Consider the following 18,615-nt stretch of genomic DNA (forward strand, 5'->3'; position numbering starts at 1 on the left):
TCGTCCTCACGTTTGCAGTAATGATAAGGGTTGAAACCTACTTGTTAGATTCTTTGATTTACCTCTCCAACTGAAATCGTGGAGCCGAACAGCAGGAAACCTTTGTGATGATGCGTTAACAAAAAAAAATATTTTTCATTTCTAATTAGGTCTACCATCTTTAATTTTGCAATAAAAAAATTTTCGTCTCTGATTCAATATTTGACGTAGATGAAGCTCGAAATCTTTTAAAGACAAAATGTCTTTTCTCATGGACACAATTTTTTTTTTGTTTTTTTTGTCAAAATTGCCGTCTCTAATTCTGCCACCAATTCAGGACACGTTGGAAAACTTTTTTTTTCCTTACAATAATTAATTATTTTTTATTAACTTACAATTAAAATTCCTGGGCCTCCCCTTCCCTTTTGTTCGAGTATTTGTGTTCTAGAGACCGCCGGTTTTGGCTTTGGGAGGTCCAGTCCCAGTGTTCCGGGCAAGCAGAATGCAAAGTCCCCCCAAATCAGTCGGCCATTCGAAGCGCATCTGAGAAACCCTAGGAAAGGAACTAAGGACGAAAATGGCGTCCTCATCGGTGAATTTGGAGGACGTCCCTTTGATGGATCTCATGATGGAACTCCTGCGCCGCATGAAGTGTTCCACCAAGCCCGACAAACGCCTCATTCTCATCGGTGAGTAATCCTCTTCACTTGCTTAATATATATATATATATATATTATTTATTTATGTGTATTTGAAATTTGGAATAGAAGAACAGGTAGGTTTGGGTGAAATTACGGAGGACGTGTTTAGTTAGGAGCTTCGCTATTTTTGTTAGTGAAAGGAATTGCATAATTGGGGGTTTATGCTAACTGTTTCTATGGTTTTCCCGCCAGTTCTGTTGGATTCTGCGTTTTCTGTAGTATTTGCTTCTTTATTGTTTAGGAATAGGCTTTTTTTTTTATGGTGGATCTGGTTTGAACAATTATTTGATCAGGAAGTTGCTTGCTTTTCTGGGTCGTCCATGCTTAGGTTACTGCGTTTGGTGCTCTCTCGTGGGCTTGTTAACAGAAGGGACGTAATTCGGATAGTAGTAGGAACAGGGAAAAAAGAGAAGAAAATGAAAGGAGAATTGTTTCCCTTTGCCTGATCTCCAAGGGAAGAGGGAAAAATACATTCAGTTTCTCTTCTTTCATTTCTTTTTTTCACCTTGAAAAAAATAGGGAAGAAAATTTTATTTTTTCATTATTCACTCTATTCCTCAAGTTCCAAAGACACCTGTTGTGCCTGACTACAGTTCACGTTAATCATATATAGTGGCAAAGCTCATTTTTAATTAATTAGAATGATTGTCAATTAAGTCAATACCATCATTCTATTGGAAGGGCTTCACCAAATGTTCTATATCATTCCTTAAAATAAATTACCACACTTCCACTAAGAGTAAGTTACTCGTATTACTTCTCAATTTTCATAAATTATGTTGATTTCTGTGGCAGACTTAACTGTGAATGTGTTTTGGCTCATATTAACCATTGATGCTTACAATAACCGACAAGTAGACAAATTACTCATAAGATCACCTGTGGCATGGAATGTTAGCTAGTAAAGCACTAACATATGCAAAATATGAGCGTGATTGAGATGAAAATGTGAGGGTGAAATTAGAAATGAAGTTATTAATAATAGAGTTGTAGTGGCTCATATTAAGGATAAGATTCGTAAGATGTTTTAAAGATGGTTTAGTCATGTGAGAATAATAATAAAAGCTCCTAATAAAATTGGATGAATGAAATAAGCTTGTAGTAGAAGCAGTGGAGTAAGACCAAGAATTTGGTGAGGAACTCCTAGGTATGATGTGGATTATAATGACCTTAGAAAAGAACATGATCGTTGGTGTAATCAAACTAGTAATTTATATTTCACTAATGCTATTTATAATTAACTAATTTACATTTATAATCAAGTATAAACAGCATACCAAGCCTTTACCCCACTATGCGAGGTCAATTATATGAATTCTAGATTTTAGCTTTCCTTTTTGTGTCTATCTATGACTTATTGTTTGCAAGGCACATATATTAACTTAGAACTAATCCATGTTATTTACTTAAAACTGATCCATCCCTGAACAAAATCATCCCATAACTAGCCTTAACCCTATCAACAACACCTTCCTTCTCCAATATTGATCATCCCAATGCTGGCAAACCCTCGCGAACCTGCTGCCAAGCCCTCCCACAACCATCCCTACAGCTGCCAAGCCCTATCTCCATAGATACTACATCAACCCAAATCTAGCCACTACCGCCAACCTCTCAACCAAAGCTTCACACCACTGACTTATAGTCAACTACGTCCCAGTTTTCCTTTCTCAAGTTTAGAGATTGCATTCTCCCCTCTTTCTTTCCACTGTGGAAAATCATATCCCTACTTGTAGCCAACTACATCCCTTGCCCATGATGAAAATACAGCTACCAACCACAGCAAGCCATAGCCCATGCTCTTGTTATTCACAATCAACCACTGTAAACCCAGTAATGGGTTTGTTGTGCAACAAAAAATCTGATTAAATGTACTTTTCAGGGACAAGGTTGGGTGATTTGGTTTTGGGGTTAAGGGATTTATGGGTTTGATCGATTTGATTTATTGAGTCAAATGTCCAAAGTTACCATGTAAATACCAACTTAACCATAGATTTTTGACACCTTGTTGCAATTGAGAAGGGGTCTTATTTTTTGCATTTGATCCTAGCTTCCTTAGATGTAACCACCACCATTTCACTATCTTCCCAGACTTTAGACCTGGGCTTGGCCTAGTTTTCACATAGCGGAGAAAGATAGATTTGGCAGATCCCAAATTTGGATGGCCAGTACGAGACATTACTTTTTCACCTTCATTTGTTTTGATCAATTAGTGCCTTTGGGAGAAGGGGTGGGGGCGTTGAATTTAGCCAATTGGCTAAGAGGTGATTAAGGTTTTGTCCATTCAATGGCTTAACTAGGATCGCAAATGAGCCAAGCTATTCACGAGCTACTCGGTGTTCGGCTTGATAGAAGCTTGTTCTGTCGCTCGTTAAGGTAAATGAGCACAGCTTGAGCCTCAATTTGTAAATGAGGTAACTTAAGCTCAATTCGTTAAGGCTCGTGAACAAACTCAATTAAGGGCTCGTGAATATGCTCGAGTAAAAGTTGGCAAATAGGCTCGTGAACAGACTCATTTATAAATACATTAATAAATTTATTTATAATTTTGCAAATATATTATTTAACATAAAAATATCAAGATTTAAATTTATGTTTTAATAGAGATGATATTAGAGATGGAATATTTTTGTCTCTAATTTGAAATTTTGTCATTGAGGTGGAAGTAGAGACGAAATAATTTCCGTCTCTACACAAGATTGGGGTTTAATCCCTAATCTCTTCCTTCCTTTTCCTATTTTTCTCAAATCTCCTATTGTTCTCAAATATCAACCGTCTCCCTCACCTTCATTGTCGTCGTCATTCGTCTCCTTCACCGTTGATGTCGCTAGTTGCCTTCGTCTCCACCTCTGTCACCTCCGTCGTTGTCTCTATTGTCACCGCCTCCGCCATCTACTACTAATAGCACTGTCGACGTTGTCCCCTTCTCTCACTATTCTCTCATTGTTTCCAAGGTTCACCTTCTCTTGATGTTTCCATAATCTTGTCATGAGCTCGAGTTGCTCGCCAAAAGCTAAACGAGCTACTTGTGAGCTGAGTTTGAGCTTGACTATTGTAAATCAAGTGTTATGGTCCACTGCAAGGTATGAGACTTATCTCAGATCGAAAGTTTAGGCTCTTGGTGTGGGATTTATAACCTCTTGGGCACCCTTTCCTTGACAACTAACTTTTGAGGGTGAGTTCTACCCAAGGGGTGTAACATCGAGCTCAAGCTCGAACAAATTTTCAAGCTCGATTCGAGCACGAGCTCAGTATTTTTCTACAGAGCCGAGCATGAGCTCATCAAAGCTCAGCTTGGCTTGATTGCATCCCTAAGCTTAGCTAAGCTTATAGGAGGGATTTGGGTAGCGGGGTTGTCTTGGTGAGAAAGAAGACAATTAAAATAATAAATTTTAAAAAGAAATGATGAAGTAGTAATACCACAAGGATGCAAATTACTGAGAGTCATCTATAATTTAGTAATACCACAAGGGTGCAAATTATCCATAATTTTAAGTGTTATAAAATGAGGAGAAAGAGAGAGAAACGATTGTCAAACATGGCTAGGGACAAACCATTTTTTAAGAATAAACGCTCAAAATATTCTTTTCACAAATGGTGTGAAGCCCATCAATTGACAATCTCTAATAGGAGATATTACTGTAATTTATGAAAACTAAGTGGTGCCATGTGTATTTACGATGCCTCAACAGTGTAATTTGCTCTTAATTTTTTTAATTGTTTAAATTATAAATTAGATAACTACAAATTTGAGTGAAAATTATCAGTTGTTTTAGGTTAAAATTAATCATAAAAATCCATATATCAGCTTTCATTTACTCTTCCATAAAAAGAGAATGTGTTTCACCTAAATAGTCATATTCTTCTTTGCTCATCATCTTGATAATAGTTTCTCAATTTTAATTTAGTACTAGCTCAATCAGAAACTTTAGTTTTTTTTTTTAACATTCATTAATCAGTGATTGGACTACTGATAGGGATCAAGAACAAAACTTTGAATATATGAAGACACCATACAAGCACAACTATGTCTGCTGTATGGCACCCACATTCTGGAATTGTCTTGTAATATGAAAGATATTGTAATACGAGGACTCATGGAATATGGAAGGTCAAGAGTTCAGTAAGATGAAGAGTCATGATTTTTAGGCTGTTGATTTTTTTTATTTTTTTATTTTTTTTTTTGGGGGGGGGAGGGGGGGAAAGGGGTCTAGGAAAAAAAGGGTCCATTTGTAGTCATCCTCTAGAGCTTAAAGCATTCTTAAATTTAATAGGGTGATCTTGAACTTCTCTCTAGCCATGCTTACTTCCTCTATTGATTGTTCCCAAGGCACACGAGGATTAGGCTAGCTTAGAAATCAATGGGGCTTGGATTGTGCCAAGTGCCACGCAACGTACTTGAGGGTAATCTGTTTGTGACAAAATGCTTTACTTTTTCAGTTTTGATTTATTCTAACATGCTTTTTGCTTTTTGGGTGGAATAGTCTGCCCCTGCCATTAAACTAAGCATAAAGATTCATGAATGCTGTGTAACACTGTATCATATTTTAAAGTAAAATTGTTTCTAAGGTGCCTGGGAATTTCTGATTGTGAATGTTTTCTCCTGCTGACTATTTCATTATTCATTTTCATTTGAAAGTTCTAATTTCACAGGTCCTCCTGGATCTGGAAAAGGTACTCAATCACCAGTAATTAAGGATGAGTACTGCTTATGTCATTTGGCTACTGGTGATATGCTAAGGGCTGCTGTTGCTGCTAAAACCCCTCTTGGTATTAAGGCCAAACAAGCTATGGACAAGGTCCATTTCATGTTCAGTTTTCACTTACAGTTTATTGCATTGCTTACCTTGTATTTTCTTCTTACTATGCTTTTTTTAACTATTTCAGGGTGAACTTGTCTCTGATGATTTGGTGGTTGGGATAATTGATGAAGCTTTGAAGAAGCCTTCATGTCAAAAAGGTTTCATCCTTGATGGATTTCCAAGGACTGTTGTCCAAGCAGAGAAGGTCTTGCCTTAGTTTAAGATATGGAATATGTCAAATAAAATTGATTGACAGACACAATTTATTCCCCTAATCTTAGTTCTTAATTATGCCTTTGTTTTTTTGCCTTGCAGCTTGATGAGTTACTCAAAAGTCGTGGGGTTAAGGTAGATAAGGTCCTGAACTTTGCAATTGATGATTCGATATTGGAGGAAAGGATTACTGGTCGCTGGATGCACCCTGCTAGTGGTCGCACCTACCATACTAAATATGCACCTCCTAAAGTTCCTGGTGTAGATGATGTAAGAGTGTAAACAGTTAACATTTCTTTGCTTGATGAAATGTTCGAGTTATAAAAACAGTCTCTTTGGAGAGGGAAAAAAAAAAAAGGTAAGGGAAAGCTGTGTACAAATATGACTCTTACTAGGGACACCCATTATACATACTGCCTGAGTGGTATTATGGTATTAAGTAAGTGTATGGGAGATAATTCTTCTGATATGCATTTGGGATGAAAACTTTCTAGTTCTGTGTATGGCTTTTTATAACACATGATGGAGTTTGGGCCCTTGTTTCCTGCTTGTTGATTTAGTCTGTTTCTTTTTCTGTTATCCTGTACAAGCTGCATCATTGTTTCATATTCTCTCAAATTGGTCAATGATTTTACTCTAATGGACTCGCTTCTCTTTTGATTACTTTGGAAGGTCACGGGAGAACCTCTGATTCAACGTAAAGATGATACAGCAGCTGTTCTTAAGTCAAGGCTGGAGGCATTTCATAAGCAGACTGAACCGGTATGGTCTTGATTCTTTTGTTCATTTGCTCTAATAGCTGAGTGGATCTTGTAATTGTTTAGTTGGATAAAATATTTAAGAATTTTATCCTCATGGTAGAAAATAACTTTTCCGGATCTAAAGTTGGATTCGGCTATATGAATTCCTTGTTCAATAATTCTGAATCTCCTACTAATTCTGTGTTCATGGTAGAAAATAACTTTTTTAAGAATTTTGTGTTCGATAACTTTTTGGCTATATGAATTCTAAGTCTCCATCCATTTCTATCTCTGTCCATATCCTTTGTAAACCTATTATATGCTATGTTACATTTAAGATTTTTCCACCAAGTTTTCTTTGGTTTGCCTCTCTTTTACTACAAGCTTCCTCAATTTTATCCACTCACTTCACAAATGTGTCCATTGGTCATCTTCTCACATATCCAAACCATTTAAAATTAACTCACATCTTTTTATCAGTAGGTGCCACTCTATTCTTATTACATATGAAGTTGTTTCTTTTTCTTTTTTTTTTGTACGACCAAACATAGAAAATAAAATACTAGATATAGAGTGCATCTGTTTTCACGTTGTGATGACCTATAAAAGATGGTTGATGGTGAATGACCTTTCAATGAATGTGGTAGTCCTCTTTGACCACAGAAAGTACACCTGTGATGTTTATGTGGCACTTTCTTGTCTATCTTATTATAAACAGGTAGTGAGATGGAGAAGCCTTGCATACCCTTCTTGTCCACCTGTTGAAATGTAGAAGACTCTACAGGCTTATCATAGATTTGTGTAGCTTTGTAATACCCTTATTACTCAGCTGAGAAAAGCCAATAATCTCTCTCTTGTGGGAGGCTGCCAATCTTTTGTACCCCAAGTGAGCGAAATTTGGTCTTCCTGGTAGATTTTACTAGATCATCCGTCTGGCTTACCTCCAGAAACTGAGAGTTTACACCAAAGGCTTACTGAATTTATTCAGGGGTATTTCAACTTTCATGCTATTTATGCAAACAGTTTTAACACAGAAAAATATTAGTGACCGGACACTAAACTAATTGATGTTACATTCGAGGATAATTACAAAAAAAAATACCTATGATTTGCCGTATTGTTCACTTTCCATTAAACTTACTATCACCTGACAAGAAATCTCTTGCATAGTTTTCTCAAGACTCTTAAGACCACTTTTTGGTTTTTGACCTTTTATCATCTGAAATGGTTCTAAAACTCACTTACAGTGGACTTTTTATACATAAAACCCCTCAACTGATTTTTTTTTTTGGGGGGGGAAATTTACCAATTCTTTTATCTATCCTTGGCAAATGTGTTGACTATTTTTGCAAAATTTTCCTCCATGAAAATTTAGACTTTAGGCAGGTCTTTATTGAGTTAAAAATTGTCCAGGTAGGTTTCTGTCGGACCTTAGGTAGATTTTTGTAATTATCCTTAAATTCTATACACAAATGCCAAGTAGATTAGCTTGTACTGTTATTCATACAGAGGGGAAGGGCAGCAAATAAAGTTAAAATAACGAGTGATCTATGCCCCATCCAATTGCAATAAACCATGTCTATATGAATATCAAGTACTTAGCTTTTCCTGTCAGAATAACGCGTTGTTTGTATCATATAGAAGCTGCCCTATACTTTCTGGTTTGGTTTTGGATACTTGTTGATGTTACACTCTTGATAACTTAGCATAATGTAGGATCTTTGAACTCAAAGTTCCATGGCATATTCAGTTCTATAATTGATCCTGTAGCAAGTATGAAAGTGTCCTCAATTTCGGAATGCAGGTAATTGACTACTATTCCAAGAAGAGTATCGTTGCAAACCTCCCGGCTGACAAACCCCCGAAGGAAGTCACAGCTGAGATTCAGAAGGTGCTGTCCTCATGACATGCAGACAAACCCTAAAAGTTTAGGGCCATGGTGTATACAATGTTAAATTACTACCCGGCCGCCTTTTCCTTTACCTAAACAGAACCCAACCAGTAGCATTTTCTCAGCCGTTGAGCTAATAGAAGTTTGTAGGACCAATGTGGCCGCTTGCTTTTGGATGGTTCTCTTGGTTCTTGCAATTAGAATATCGGATTTGAAATTAGGGGCCAAATTGGGTGTTTATGGTTTAGCGTCCTAGAATTAGGGGAGAACATTCGGTTATAACCAATCGAACCGTTAATTTTTTCACCAATCGAACCAAACCAATCATAGCCCACTAACCGAGTCAAACAATAGGATATGCTAATCGAAAAATCGAAATCGAAATAACCAGTATAACCGAACTTCACTAAAACTTATCGAATGGGCGAGCATGATCGGAGGGAGAGAGATGTAGCTGGGGCTGTGTCGGCCTCTACATAGGAAGAAAACGAAACGCCAGAGACAAAGATGAATGGCCAGCCTTTATTCGGTTCGACCCTTCGCTCAACCAGAGGCCCAAATAGCCCTTCATCTTCAACTGTCATGTGGCCATGAGATAGAGAGACTGTCGTGAGGCGGCGAGAGGGAGGTGACGTTCGTGAGGTGGCAAGAGGGGGGCGACGAAGGTGAGGCAATGACAATGAGATCGAGATCAAAAGAGAGAAAGAGAGGGGTCTTGAGAACGAGAACTGAGAGGCCACGCAAGTAGGAGGGAAGCGATGGACTAGTGGTGAGGTCAGAGGGAGAGAGCAATGGATCGATTGGCGCACACGAGAGAGAGGGGGGGGGGGGGGAGGGACAAAGGGGGAGTCCGACATCATGAGGCTGAGAGGTTTGGGGTGAGGGAGAGAGAAGTTTGGGGGGGAGGGGGAGGGGGAGGGAACCAGAGACTTTTTGACAGTGTCAGGGGGTCACATGGGAAGAGGCAGCGTGAGGGAGAGGGAAAAGTTTGGGGGGGGGGGGGGGGGGGGTTTGTGAAACTATGGGTAGGAAAAAATAACGGGCGATGGAGGAGAATTTAGTTATTTTAGTTAATTGAAATATTCAAATTTTTTATAAATATAACTAAACCGATCGGTTCGGTTAGTTCGGTTGAACGAAAAAATGCACACTCCTACCTAAAATATTTGTGAAAAAATAGGATTGACAATTGAGTCATATGTTCCCACACCTTCTGGTTCAATCCCCATTTACTTAATTCATCAAAATTGAGTGTCTGCAAACCCATCTTCCTCATCCCATTGAGCCTGTTATTTCGAATTAATACTAAAACTTTCAAAGAGTTTGAGAACTGCTGGAACAAATGAACTCATAAATAACAGAATTTGAAGATTCTGCAAGACATTAACCTTAAAGAATTGCAAATGACTCGAGTTGTTCACGAATAATTTGATGTTCGATACGACAAAATTTTGTTCATTAAAATAAACAAATCAAGTCAATTTATAAACAAGTCAATTTTAAGTGTGAAACTCGATTTATTAAAGATGAAGAGATATTTGAAAGAATGGAGTCTATTTAAGAGTTACAAATATATTCAATTAGAAATTTTTAAATAATTCTTTAACAAACTGATTTATAAACATATTAATACATTTATTTATAATTTTATTAATATAATATTTAATATAAAATTATTAAATATTAATTTAATTATTAAATATAATATAATATTAAAATAAACTTACATAAAATAACAAGTTCTAAATAAATTTACATATAATAACAAGTTAATGGTTTTGATGAGTTAAGAGACTGGCATTGTGACTTCCTGCTCGATTGAGCTCAAGCTTAACTCAAATGCAACCCTAAACCCCCACCAAATTCGAAGTTCCTTTTGTACCCAAGATAAGGCCAATTCTTAAAACCCGGAGTTTGGGGAATGGGAACCTATTCGGGTTCCCCTCCAAAAATAGGCGTATGCCGCTTTTCTGCGGCGGGCACACGGTATTCTTTAGTAAAAGGCGAAAGAATAGTTCGCTCTGTGCCCCCCGCTCGGCTGCGTGATTGTTGTGGCCCCGCGCAACCATCTATATAGTCTTCTCCCTCAGCTATCTACTCGCAGCTAGTCGATGTGGGACAAACTGCTTCCCCCATTTGAACTACGCCCAATTATATATATATATATGTATGTATGTATGTTGGTGTGAGTTTTGCTACCCACTGTGGTCTGCACATTATTTGCTGGGAAACCCAATAGAAAGAATTACAATCTCAAAATTGAAGTAATTCCATTATATGTTTTTCCTTATTCGGTTTGGTCTTAAAGTTTAAGAACTTGATTGAGTCCAAGCCCAATTATCAGGTTTGTTGATAATACTACAAGTCAAATGAGTTGTTTAGTATGGATTTGCTATACATATTTTGGGTTTTCAAGTAAGATGCATAATTTGTTCATGCACATTTTTTATGATATTTTAAATTTATTTAAAAGATAATTTTTGGTGTGACGATACAAGTATTCATCGATATTGACACCCAATCAAGTCATACTCGATTTTGATTGAAATAGGTTAGTATGATTTTGTCTTATAAGGCTATTTCTAACAAAGATGACAATCTTGCCGTTTTGTCATCTCTAATGAAACAGCATTTCATCACGCCATTCTGACATGGTGACCAGTGAAATGTCATTTTTATCATTTTACTGTTTGAACAAAAAAATGTTAATTTTGTTTTATGAGGAAAAATTTATGGCCAAATCTCTCCCCCTCCCTCTCCGATGTGAAAAAATGTTATATCCTCTTATGTCTCCTCTTAATTTTATTTTTGTTATATGTATTTTATGTTCGCATGAAGTGGATTGGACTCGACCTTATAGGTCGGCCCAATCACCCGAGGCCCAACAAGCCAAGGTGGAGGTTGTTAGTTCCAGGTTGCACGTTGCCTAACTTTGAGCTTTGATCGCGAACCATGCGAGCTCCCAGCGACACTCTCAGTTCGCAGACCGCGGGATCGATCAACTCGCAGACTGACCATTTAGCTCGCACGAGCAAGAAGACCACAGAATAATGATAGGTTAGGCATCATTCTGGCTGGACTGTCCGAGCGAGCCCAATCTAGCCTCTCTCTCGGCCCATCTCTTGGCCCATGACAATCCCAGCTTGGCCCCATACCAACCTGCAGCAATATTGTTGCAGTCTCTATTGGGTATTCGTGCGTCTGCCTTTGATCCCATCCACATTAATGAAGGTCCCGTCAACATCATGCTGTCACCTGAGAACCCTCATCGGTGCCAATATTCAGTCCCATCTCCTACAAAAGCACAATACATGTGGAAATGACATCTCCTCCTCTTATATTAGCTGGCTCTCTTCAAAGCCAAGGTACGCTCTCATTCTCTAACTTGATAATACACAGCTTACTCCCTTACTTACTTGGACGTCGGAGTGTTTGCAGGTGTCGGTCGTCGGAGTGCTGACTGAACCATTCAGATCTCCCTGGTGCGTCTTTTCTTTTCCCTTTTCACATTCATTTCTTAGAACGGGCAAAACGAATCACGATCGACCAAATCCGAACGTCGACGGTTTTAATATGTATAATTATTTATTTTGATCTTAATTTGTGTATTTAATTTTATCATTCTTTTTTAACAACATAATAAATAAAAATTAAGTAAAAAAAATTATAATTATTTAACAAGATAAAATAAATAATTTCATAAAATTTATTTAAGCTGCAATTACATAAATAATTAAATAATCTTTTGAAATAAATTGATTGTTATGAATTAAAGAAATAAGGAAATAGAAATAATATTGTTCATTTGATATAAAATTTTGTGTAATGGGTTGAGATAACTTGTTAGGATAGTCTGAAAGTTGTACCATTTTAATATAAAAATTGCACCATTTTGAAGTTTTGGGTTGGAGATGGTTTAAGAGAATTAGTTTTGGGTCCAAAATTATAATCGCAATTATGATTGGATTGAATATAGGTTTATATATACCTAACTTAATCAGATTCATGAATAATTTTAATTTAATATAGTATCCTCTTAATCTGATAATAAAATGGTAATTTCTAAAATTGATTGAATGATAATTAAGGGTGTTCGCGATTTGGTCTGGCCGATTTTGAGCTGATTTAATGCGCCAAATCGCAAGTTCGGTTTTCTTCATAATCAAATCGAGCGGTTTGATTTGGTGTAGAAAAATCGCACTGAATTTTGCAGTTCGGTGTGGTTCAATTACCACAATTTCTTGCAACACAAAGCAGATTCGTGATGTTGAAAACCCGCACTACAACTCACCCAAAGGCCAGAACATGCCATGTGTTCCAAACATGGCATAATCAACGGAGTGAAAGCATACTTATTGCGATTATGCCGCAATTCAAACAGCAACACAACTAGCGATGGGAATGGGAGGAGGAAGAAAATGGGGCGACGGGGCAATCGAAATGGGAAAGCCAAGAAGGCGCTCAAGCCTACGACGGCGGGCGACTACAATGGGACTGGGGCCGATCGATGTCAGAGTAGGGGATCAGAAAGGGTGCTGCTAGTTGCGACAACGTGGGGTCGTCGGTGGGTTGGGGTCGATCGGCAATGGTCCAATGGAAATGGCAAAGAGGAGAGCAAGAAGATGCGGCGGGGGTTGGGTGTAAAATGGCAAATTTTAGGGTTTGTGGGCTTTTTATACTTTATATTATTTTTTTTAATTTTATAAAATATATGCAGGCAATTGCCGGTCTTTCAAATCGCGAACCACACGATTTGGAAGTTCTCCAAACCGAATCGGACTGCTAATTTTTAAAAACTGATTGGCTCAATTCAATCCGGTGCAGTTTGACCAGAAAATCACGATCCAACGATTTTTTTGTACACTCCTAATGATAATGCATGCCTTTTATTGCCATGGAATCTCTGTTAGGAGTGAGTAAAAAAAAAAATTTATGTAAAAAAATTCAAATTGAGAAAAATTATGGGTAAAGAGAAAAATATTAATATGATGATATTAGTATAATAATTTATATGTATTGAATATTTATTTATAGAGCTAATATTTATATATAGATATATGCAAAAAAATATTACTCTATATATATATCTATGTTTTAATCAAAAGATGAGACATAAAAATAAATTTTTAATTGTAAGTGTATCTTAATTACAATAAAATTTAAATTTTAGATCACAATTATCACATATATATAATAATTTGGAGTAAGACCTTAAAACAATCAAAATGTCATAAACTTTTTTACCTTAATTTTAACAGTGCAAATTAATAACTTTTGTGGCGTAGTTTAATTAATTAACAACTCAAATCACCCAAATCGCGGCTACATTTGGGTAGTTTTAAATATATAATGATTTAATTATGATTAGAAAATAGATAAATTGTCAAGATTTATCTCAAAAAATACATTTCAAATTGCCCCTAGACACTCATAATTCTCACATCTTGTCTATTTTTATTATTAATAATACACTAAAGTAGTGTTTGTTAATTAATATATAAATTAAAAAAATAAAATATAAAAAATATTTCAAATAAAAATATTTTTTATTATATTTATTCGTGTATTCTTTCCCGCAAGTAAACAGAATCGTAACAAGTAATATAATGATAAATAAAGTATCGTTCCCACGAGGATTAGCTTTTAATCTTTACTTTAACCACTATTAGCTTTAATAAACTACACACAATTAAAAGAATACTCACTATAATTTTTATATTAACTAAAACTAACTCATTAAATGGAAAACACAAAATAATTCTTTAGGTTCTAAATGTAGAAATTTAATGCACTAGGGTTCGTGAATACACCGTAATTCTTTAATTAATTTAATCTTTAAGTGATCGGGTTTTATAATTCTTGCTTGAAGTTGAAAATCAATGATCCTAAGTTAATCAAAAGCCTCTCTCGATGGTCGATTGAATCTATGCTTACATATGAGATTAATTATCTCTAATTAATTTGTAAATATAAAAACATGCATTTATTCACAATGATCATCTAAATAAGATTTCACAAGGCATAACGGTATCTCTACCTATTATCCAACCTCATGTCATTTATTACCAAGTGCTAATCTATATTGAATCTCTCAAAAGCAATATAAATCACAAACACGTTCTAATGGCGGCCAAACATCAAAACGGAATTAGTGCATAACAAACGATCAACCCGAAATACAAGAATATAATAAAACCCAAATACTTTTAATTAAACCATCATTGAATTAGGTTTCATCAATCACCCTAGCAACAAAGTACTTAGCCTAACATAGTTTTAGCCAATGAAAGAATAATAAAAACAAAGTTCATGATGTTGGAGATAAGAAAGAATGGAAAAATACAACCAAACCGAAGATCTTCAAGAAAATCTCATTCTTCTTCCTAGACTTGGCGTCTTCTTCTCCTCCAAAAGCTGTTTAATCTCCCAAGAATCCTTCTTTTTATAATACTTTTTAGGTCTTCAAAGTCGTGCCCCTTGAGAGAGCCCATCTCCACTTGATTTGAAAGGAAACAGGCTCAAAACGGCCTTTTTACGAAGCTTAGAGCCTTACCGTGGCCTTACCACGGAATGCTTTCCGTGATAAGGTCGTGAGCCACAGAATGAAAATCTTGTCACGGGCTTACCATAGAATGCTTTCCGTGGTAAGGTCATGAGTTACAGAACACTTCTTCAACCACGGGCTTACCACACAATGCTTTCCGCGATAAAGCCGTGAGCCACAGAAAATAATTCTTACCACGACCCTACCACACAATGCTTTGCGTGACAGCACCGTGAGCCGTTTCTCTTTGATTTCCAACACTTCACCAATGACGTCATTCTTCCGGTGCTTTGCAACATCATCATCCTCAACCTCGAATGGACCTTTGACCTTGCCTTTACTGCCATTTTAGCTCAAAAAATGCAACATCATCATCACTTTTTGCTCCAATTGTTTTTAACATATGGTCCACATCTACATAACCATATATAGAACCAAATCAAGTAGAAATCATGCTCATTGAATGTATAAATGCTAAGTTTATATAACAAAATAAGTGTATAAAAGACACTTATCAATATTTATTAAATTTATCTGACGATTCTTAAAAAAAAGTCACATAACTTCTTATCTGATATTTTTTAAATATAGTTCTTTTTCTCCTTCTCCAAATAAATATATTTTAGACTTTAAAGATAAAAAAAATAATGTATATGTTATCTAATGTATTCTAAAAAAATTAATAAATAATTTAATAAAAATCTTAAAATACTAATTATTCTATATCTTGATTCAAAAAATATTTCAATCTTATCTTTATATATTTTAATAAATATTACTTAAATAAATTTATTAGACACACATAATATTTATTTTGTGTCCCAATTACAAAGTTAAAAACGAATTTTCTGTTTGAGTCATAATTAGTTTTTATAATTTTTACTTATTTATTATATTATTTATTATTATTATAAATATCAATTTTTGTTGCCCTTAAATAATTTGCTCATGTTTTTCAACCCCTTAAAGCAAACGTTTTGAGTCCCAACTTCTTCATTGGACCAAGAAACCCTTCCCAAACACCGCCTTGATTACCTCATTTCCATCAACGCCAAAGTAATTATAAAAAAAACCAAGGGCACTACAGACTTTTCACCGTCATCGACCACCAGCCCTCTTATTTACACAACATTTGGTCTGTTCTCTTCAAGAACCCTTCTGCAAGTCCCAAAAACACCAAAGAAGAAGAAGAAGATTACGAAAGATTCAATCTTTTAGAGCTTTCATGACGAGCACCGGAGACCCCAAGAATCTACTCATCACCCTGAACCCACAAATTTTCCTGCACTTTCCGTCACTTTCTCATCTCAGTTCACTGATTTTCCCGCCCAAGAAAATCCCAAGAAACCACCATCTCTGTTCTCCTCTCTGCCTCTCCATCATCTCTGTCTCACTCTCTCTGCTCATCTTGATCATTTTCCTGGGAATTTCAGCCCCTTTCTTCAGACCCATTTCTCAGAATTCATCTCCCCTGTTCTTTGCCTCTCTTTCAGCCATTGTTTCAGACTCCAATGAAGATCAGCCAACGCTGTCAAGAAGCGCAATGGCGCCGTTGCCGGATCACGGGATTGCCCGGAATCTGTCCGAGGACGAGAGGCGGTTCTGGCAGCAGCCGGACGGGGAAGGCTACCGGCCGTGCCTCCATTTTAGCATCGAGTACCGTAAAGCATCGGAGAGGATTTCCAGGGAGAAGAACAGGCTCTTGGTGGTGAGGCTCTCTGGAGGACTCAACCAGAAGAGGAATCAGATCATTGAAGCAGTTGTGATCGCCAGAATCCTCGAGGCTGCCCTGTTCCTGCCAGTTCCGTAAGCATTCTCAAAATGGCAAATGATTTGAGTGCTGATTCAATCAGGCCGACAGGGGCAAAATCGTAATTTTACCCCTACGTCCTGAACTCCATAGAAAATTTTCAACACCCCGGTTTTGATTTTCTCCCAAGCCTTCATTTTCGTGGGAATGCAACAAAATGGGAAATGGTTTTGAGCGCTGATTCTATAAGGCCAACAAGGGCAAAATCGTAATTTTATCCATGCAAGCCAAACTCCTCTGAAAATTTTCAACACCCTGGTTTTGATTTTCTCCCAAGCCTTCATTTTCTTGGAAAATGCAATCAAGAACTCAATTTTAGTTCTGGGTTTTGGTGGGTTTTTCTTTCTTTGCCAGTAACAGGATGGAAAAGAAAATTTTCCGGATTAAGAATTGGTGATTCCAAATTTTGTTGATGTGAATATGAATTTGAGAACTTGATGTGAAATTTTGCAGTGAATTCTCTGAGATCTTTGATGCTGAACATCTTAGAAAGACTCTACAAGCCGATGTTCGAGTTGTGTCGGTTCTTCCTTCCATGTATTTGGCTTCAAGAGCAGCTGTTGAAGCTCAAATTCCTCACAACGTTCCTCCATTTTGGATCCGTGCCAGGTTCTTCAAACAAGTAAGAGAAGATCCAGTTCTTCTTTATCTTTTAGTTTCTTCCATTTTCTCAGCCACCAAACAGGACAAAACTAATCATCTCTGAAGTTGCTTCCACCACTTTAATCTGATTAGCAGTTTTCTATGTAGCAAAACTAATTTGTCCATTAGATTCGTGTAGCTCGATGAAGAAGGCCTCCTCGTACTGAAAGGGTTAGATTCTAAGCTCTCCAAGAATCTGCCTCCTGATCTTCAAAAGCTTAGGTGTAAGGTAAGAACAAGAACGGTCACAAACCTTAATCCTACTAGGTGGGATTGATTATGTGAAGTTGTGAACTGAAAAGCTACATTTAATTCCCTCTTCATACATTGCAGGTAGCCTTTCATGCCTTAAGATTTGCTGCTCCAATCCGGGAGCTTGGAAACCGGCTTGCTAGGAGAATGTGGATTGAAGGTCCGTACGTAGCCATCCATCTCGCCCTAGAGAAGGATATCTGGATCAAAACGGGATGCCTGACCGGTTTAGGATCAGAATACGACGAAATTATCGACAGGGAAAGGGAGTTTTCCCCAGATTTCCTCACTGGGATGTTGAACATGAGCAGCAGTCTAAGGAGACTTGCTGGACTTTGTCCTCTCAATGCACTAGAACTAGCCCGGTAAGTTTGAGATCAGTCGGCTGTTCAACCATGGCTCGCTTGATAGCGAGCTGCCTCTAAAGCAAGTACCTTTGCAGGTTGCTGAAGGCACTTGGAGCACCAAAAGATGTGCGAATATACATTGCAGGAGAGCAGCCATTTGGTGGCAGCCGAGCTCTGGAGCCACTGGTGGCAGAATTCACCAACTTAGTGACGAAGGAGAAGCTGGTGAAAGAAGGAGAGCTCGCACCCTACATCAACCGGTCATCTGTTCTGGCTGCCATTGACTACACGGTCTCCCTGAGCAGCAATGTCTTCCTTCCTTCTCACGGTGGAGACATGGCCAGAGCCCTGCAGGTATGCTTAAGACGATCATCAGTATCATTGCCTCAACATCTCTATACCCTAAACCGTAAATCTTAAACTTGTTAGAACAATGATTTTGTGCGATGGATTCACAGGGCCACCGGGCATATGTGGGGCATAGGAAGTTCATAAGGCCCAGCAAGAGCGCCATGCTGCCTTTCTTCGATAAAGCTTCATCGATCTCTGATGCAGAGTTCAGCAGCATCATGAAGAAGCTGCATAGAGGATCTCAGGGGCAGCCGGAGCCAAGGACTAACAAGAGAGACCGGGATGTGATAGCTTACCCTGTGCCGGAGTGCATGTGTAATCACTAACCTTAATCAGTCGATAA

General features: G+C 37.4%; 2 protein-coding genes and 1 non-coding gene across 4 annotated transcripts; 2 read left to right on the plus strand and 1 right to left on the minus strand.

Annotated features, from left to right (window-relative positions):
- Positions 1-404: 404 nt before the first annotated feature.
- LOC127789552 (adenylate kinase 4-like) lies at positions 405-9,061 on the plus strand. 2 transcript variants are annotated; one of them, XR_008020615.1, is made up of 6 exons: positions 405-668; positions 5,334-5,479; positions 5,568-5,687; positions 5,798-6,053; positions 6,368-6,457; positions 8,240-8,298. XR_008020615.1 is itself a non-coding variant. In XM_052318460.1 (6 exons), the coding sequence occupies exons 1-6, from the start codon at positions 557-559 to the stop codon at positions 8,339-8,341; spliced, it is 738 nt and encodes a 245-aa protein (XP_052174420.1). In that variant the 5' UTR covers positions 407-556; the 3' UTR covers positions 8,342-9,061. The 2 variants fall into 2 exon arrangements, 1 of the variants encoding a protein (XP_052174420.1); XM_052318460.1 differs by having other exon boundaries at positions 407-668; positions 5,798-5,965; positions 8,240-9,061.
- Positions 9,062-10,249: 1,188 nt separating this feature from the next.
- LOC127791251 (U5 spliceosomal RNA) lies at positions 10,250-10,367 on the minus strand. The gene has a single exon (XR_008020893.1). It is a non-coding gene; the product is annotated as a U5 spliceosomal RNA (small nuclear RNA).
- Positions 10,368-16,095: 5,728 nt separating this feature from the next.
- On the plus strand, positions 16,096-18,598 carry LOC127790312 (O-fucosyltransferase 37). The gene is made up of 6 exons (XM_052319753.1): positions 16,096-16,676; positions 17,134-17,302; positions 17,462-17,551; positions 17,656-17,939; positions 18,017-18,275; positions 18,380-18,598. Exons 1-6 carry the CDS (start codon positions 16,096-16,098, stop codon positions 18,596-18,598), a joined length of 1,602 nt encoding a protein of 533 aa, XP_052175713.1.
- The last annotated feature ends 17 nt before the right edge of the window (positions 18,599-18,615 follow it).

The sequence above is a fragment of the Diospyros lotus genome, chromosome 14 (genome assembly GCF_014633365.1).
Source record: "Diospyros lotus cultivar Yz01 chromosome 14, ASM1463336v1, whole genome shotgun sequence".
Classification (NCBI taxonomy): Eukaryota; Viridiplantae; Streptophyta; class Magnoliopsida; order Ericales; family Ebenaceae; genus Diospyros; species Diospyros lotus.

Coding starts and splice junctions, on each gene's coding strand:
- LOC127789552 (XM_052318460.1), top strand. CDS start 557: ATGGCGTCCTCATCGGTGAATTTGGAGGACGTCCCTTTGATGGATCTC. Junction 669..5,333: donor CAAACGCCTCATTCTCATCG/GTGAGTAATCCT, acceptor CTAATTTCACAG/GTCCTCCTGGATCTGGAAAA. Junction 6,458..8,239: donor TTCATAAGCAGACTGAACCG/GTATGGTCTTGA, acceptor TTCGGAATGCAG/GTAATTGACTACTATTCCAA.
- LOC127790312 (XM_052319753.1), top strand. CDS start 16,096: ATGACGAGCACCGGAGACCCCAAGAATCTACTCATCACCCTGAACCCA. Junction 17,303..17,461: donor GTGCCAGGTTCTTCAAACAA/GTAAGAGAAGAT, acceptor AGATTCGTGTAG/CTCGATGAAGAAGGCCTCCT. Junction 17,940..18,016: donor AATGCACTAGAACTAGCCCG/GTAAGTTTGAGA, acceptor GTACCTTTGCAG/GTTGCTGAAGGCACTTGGAG.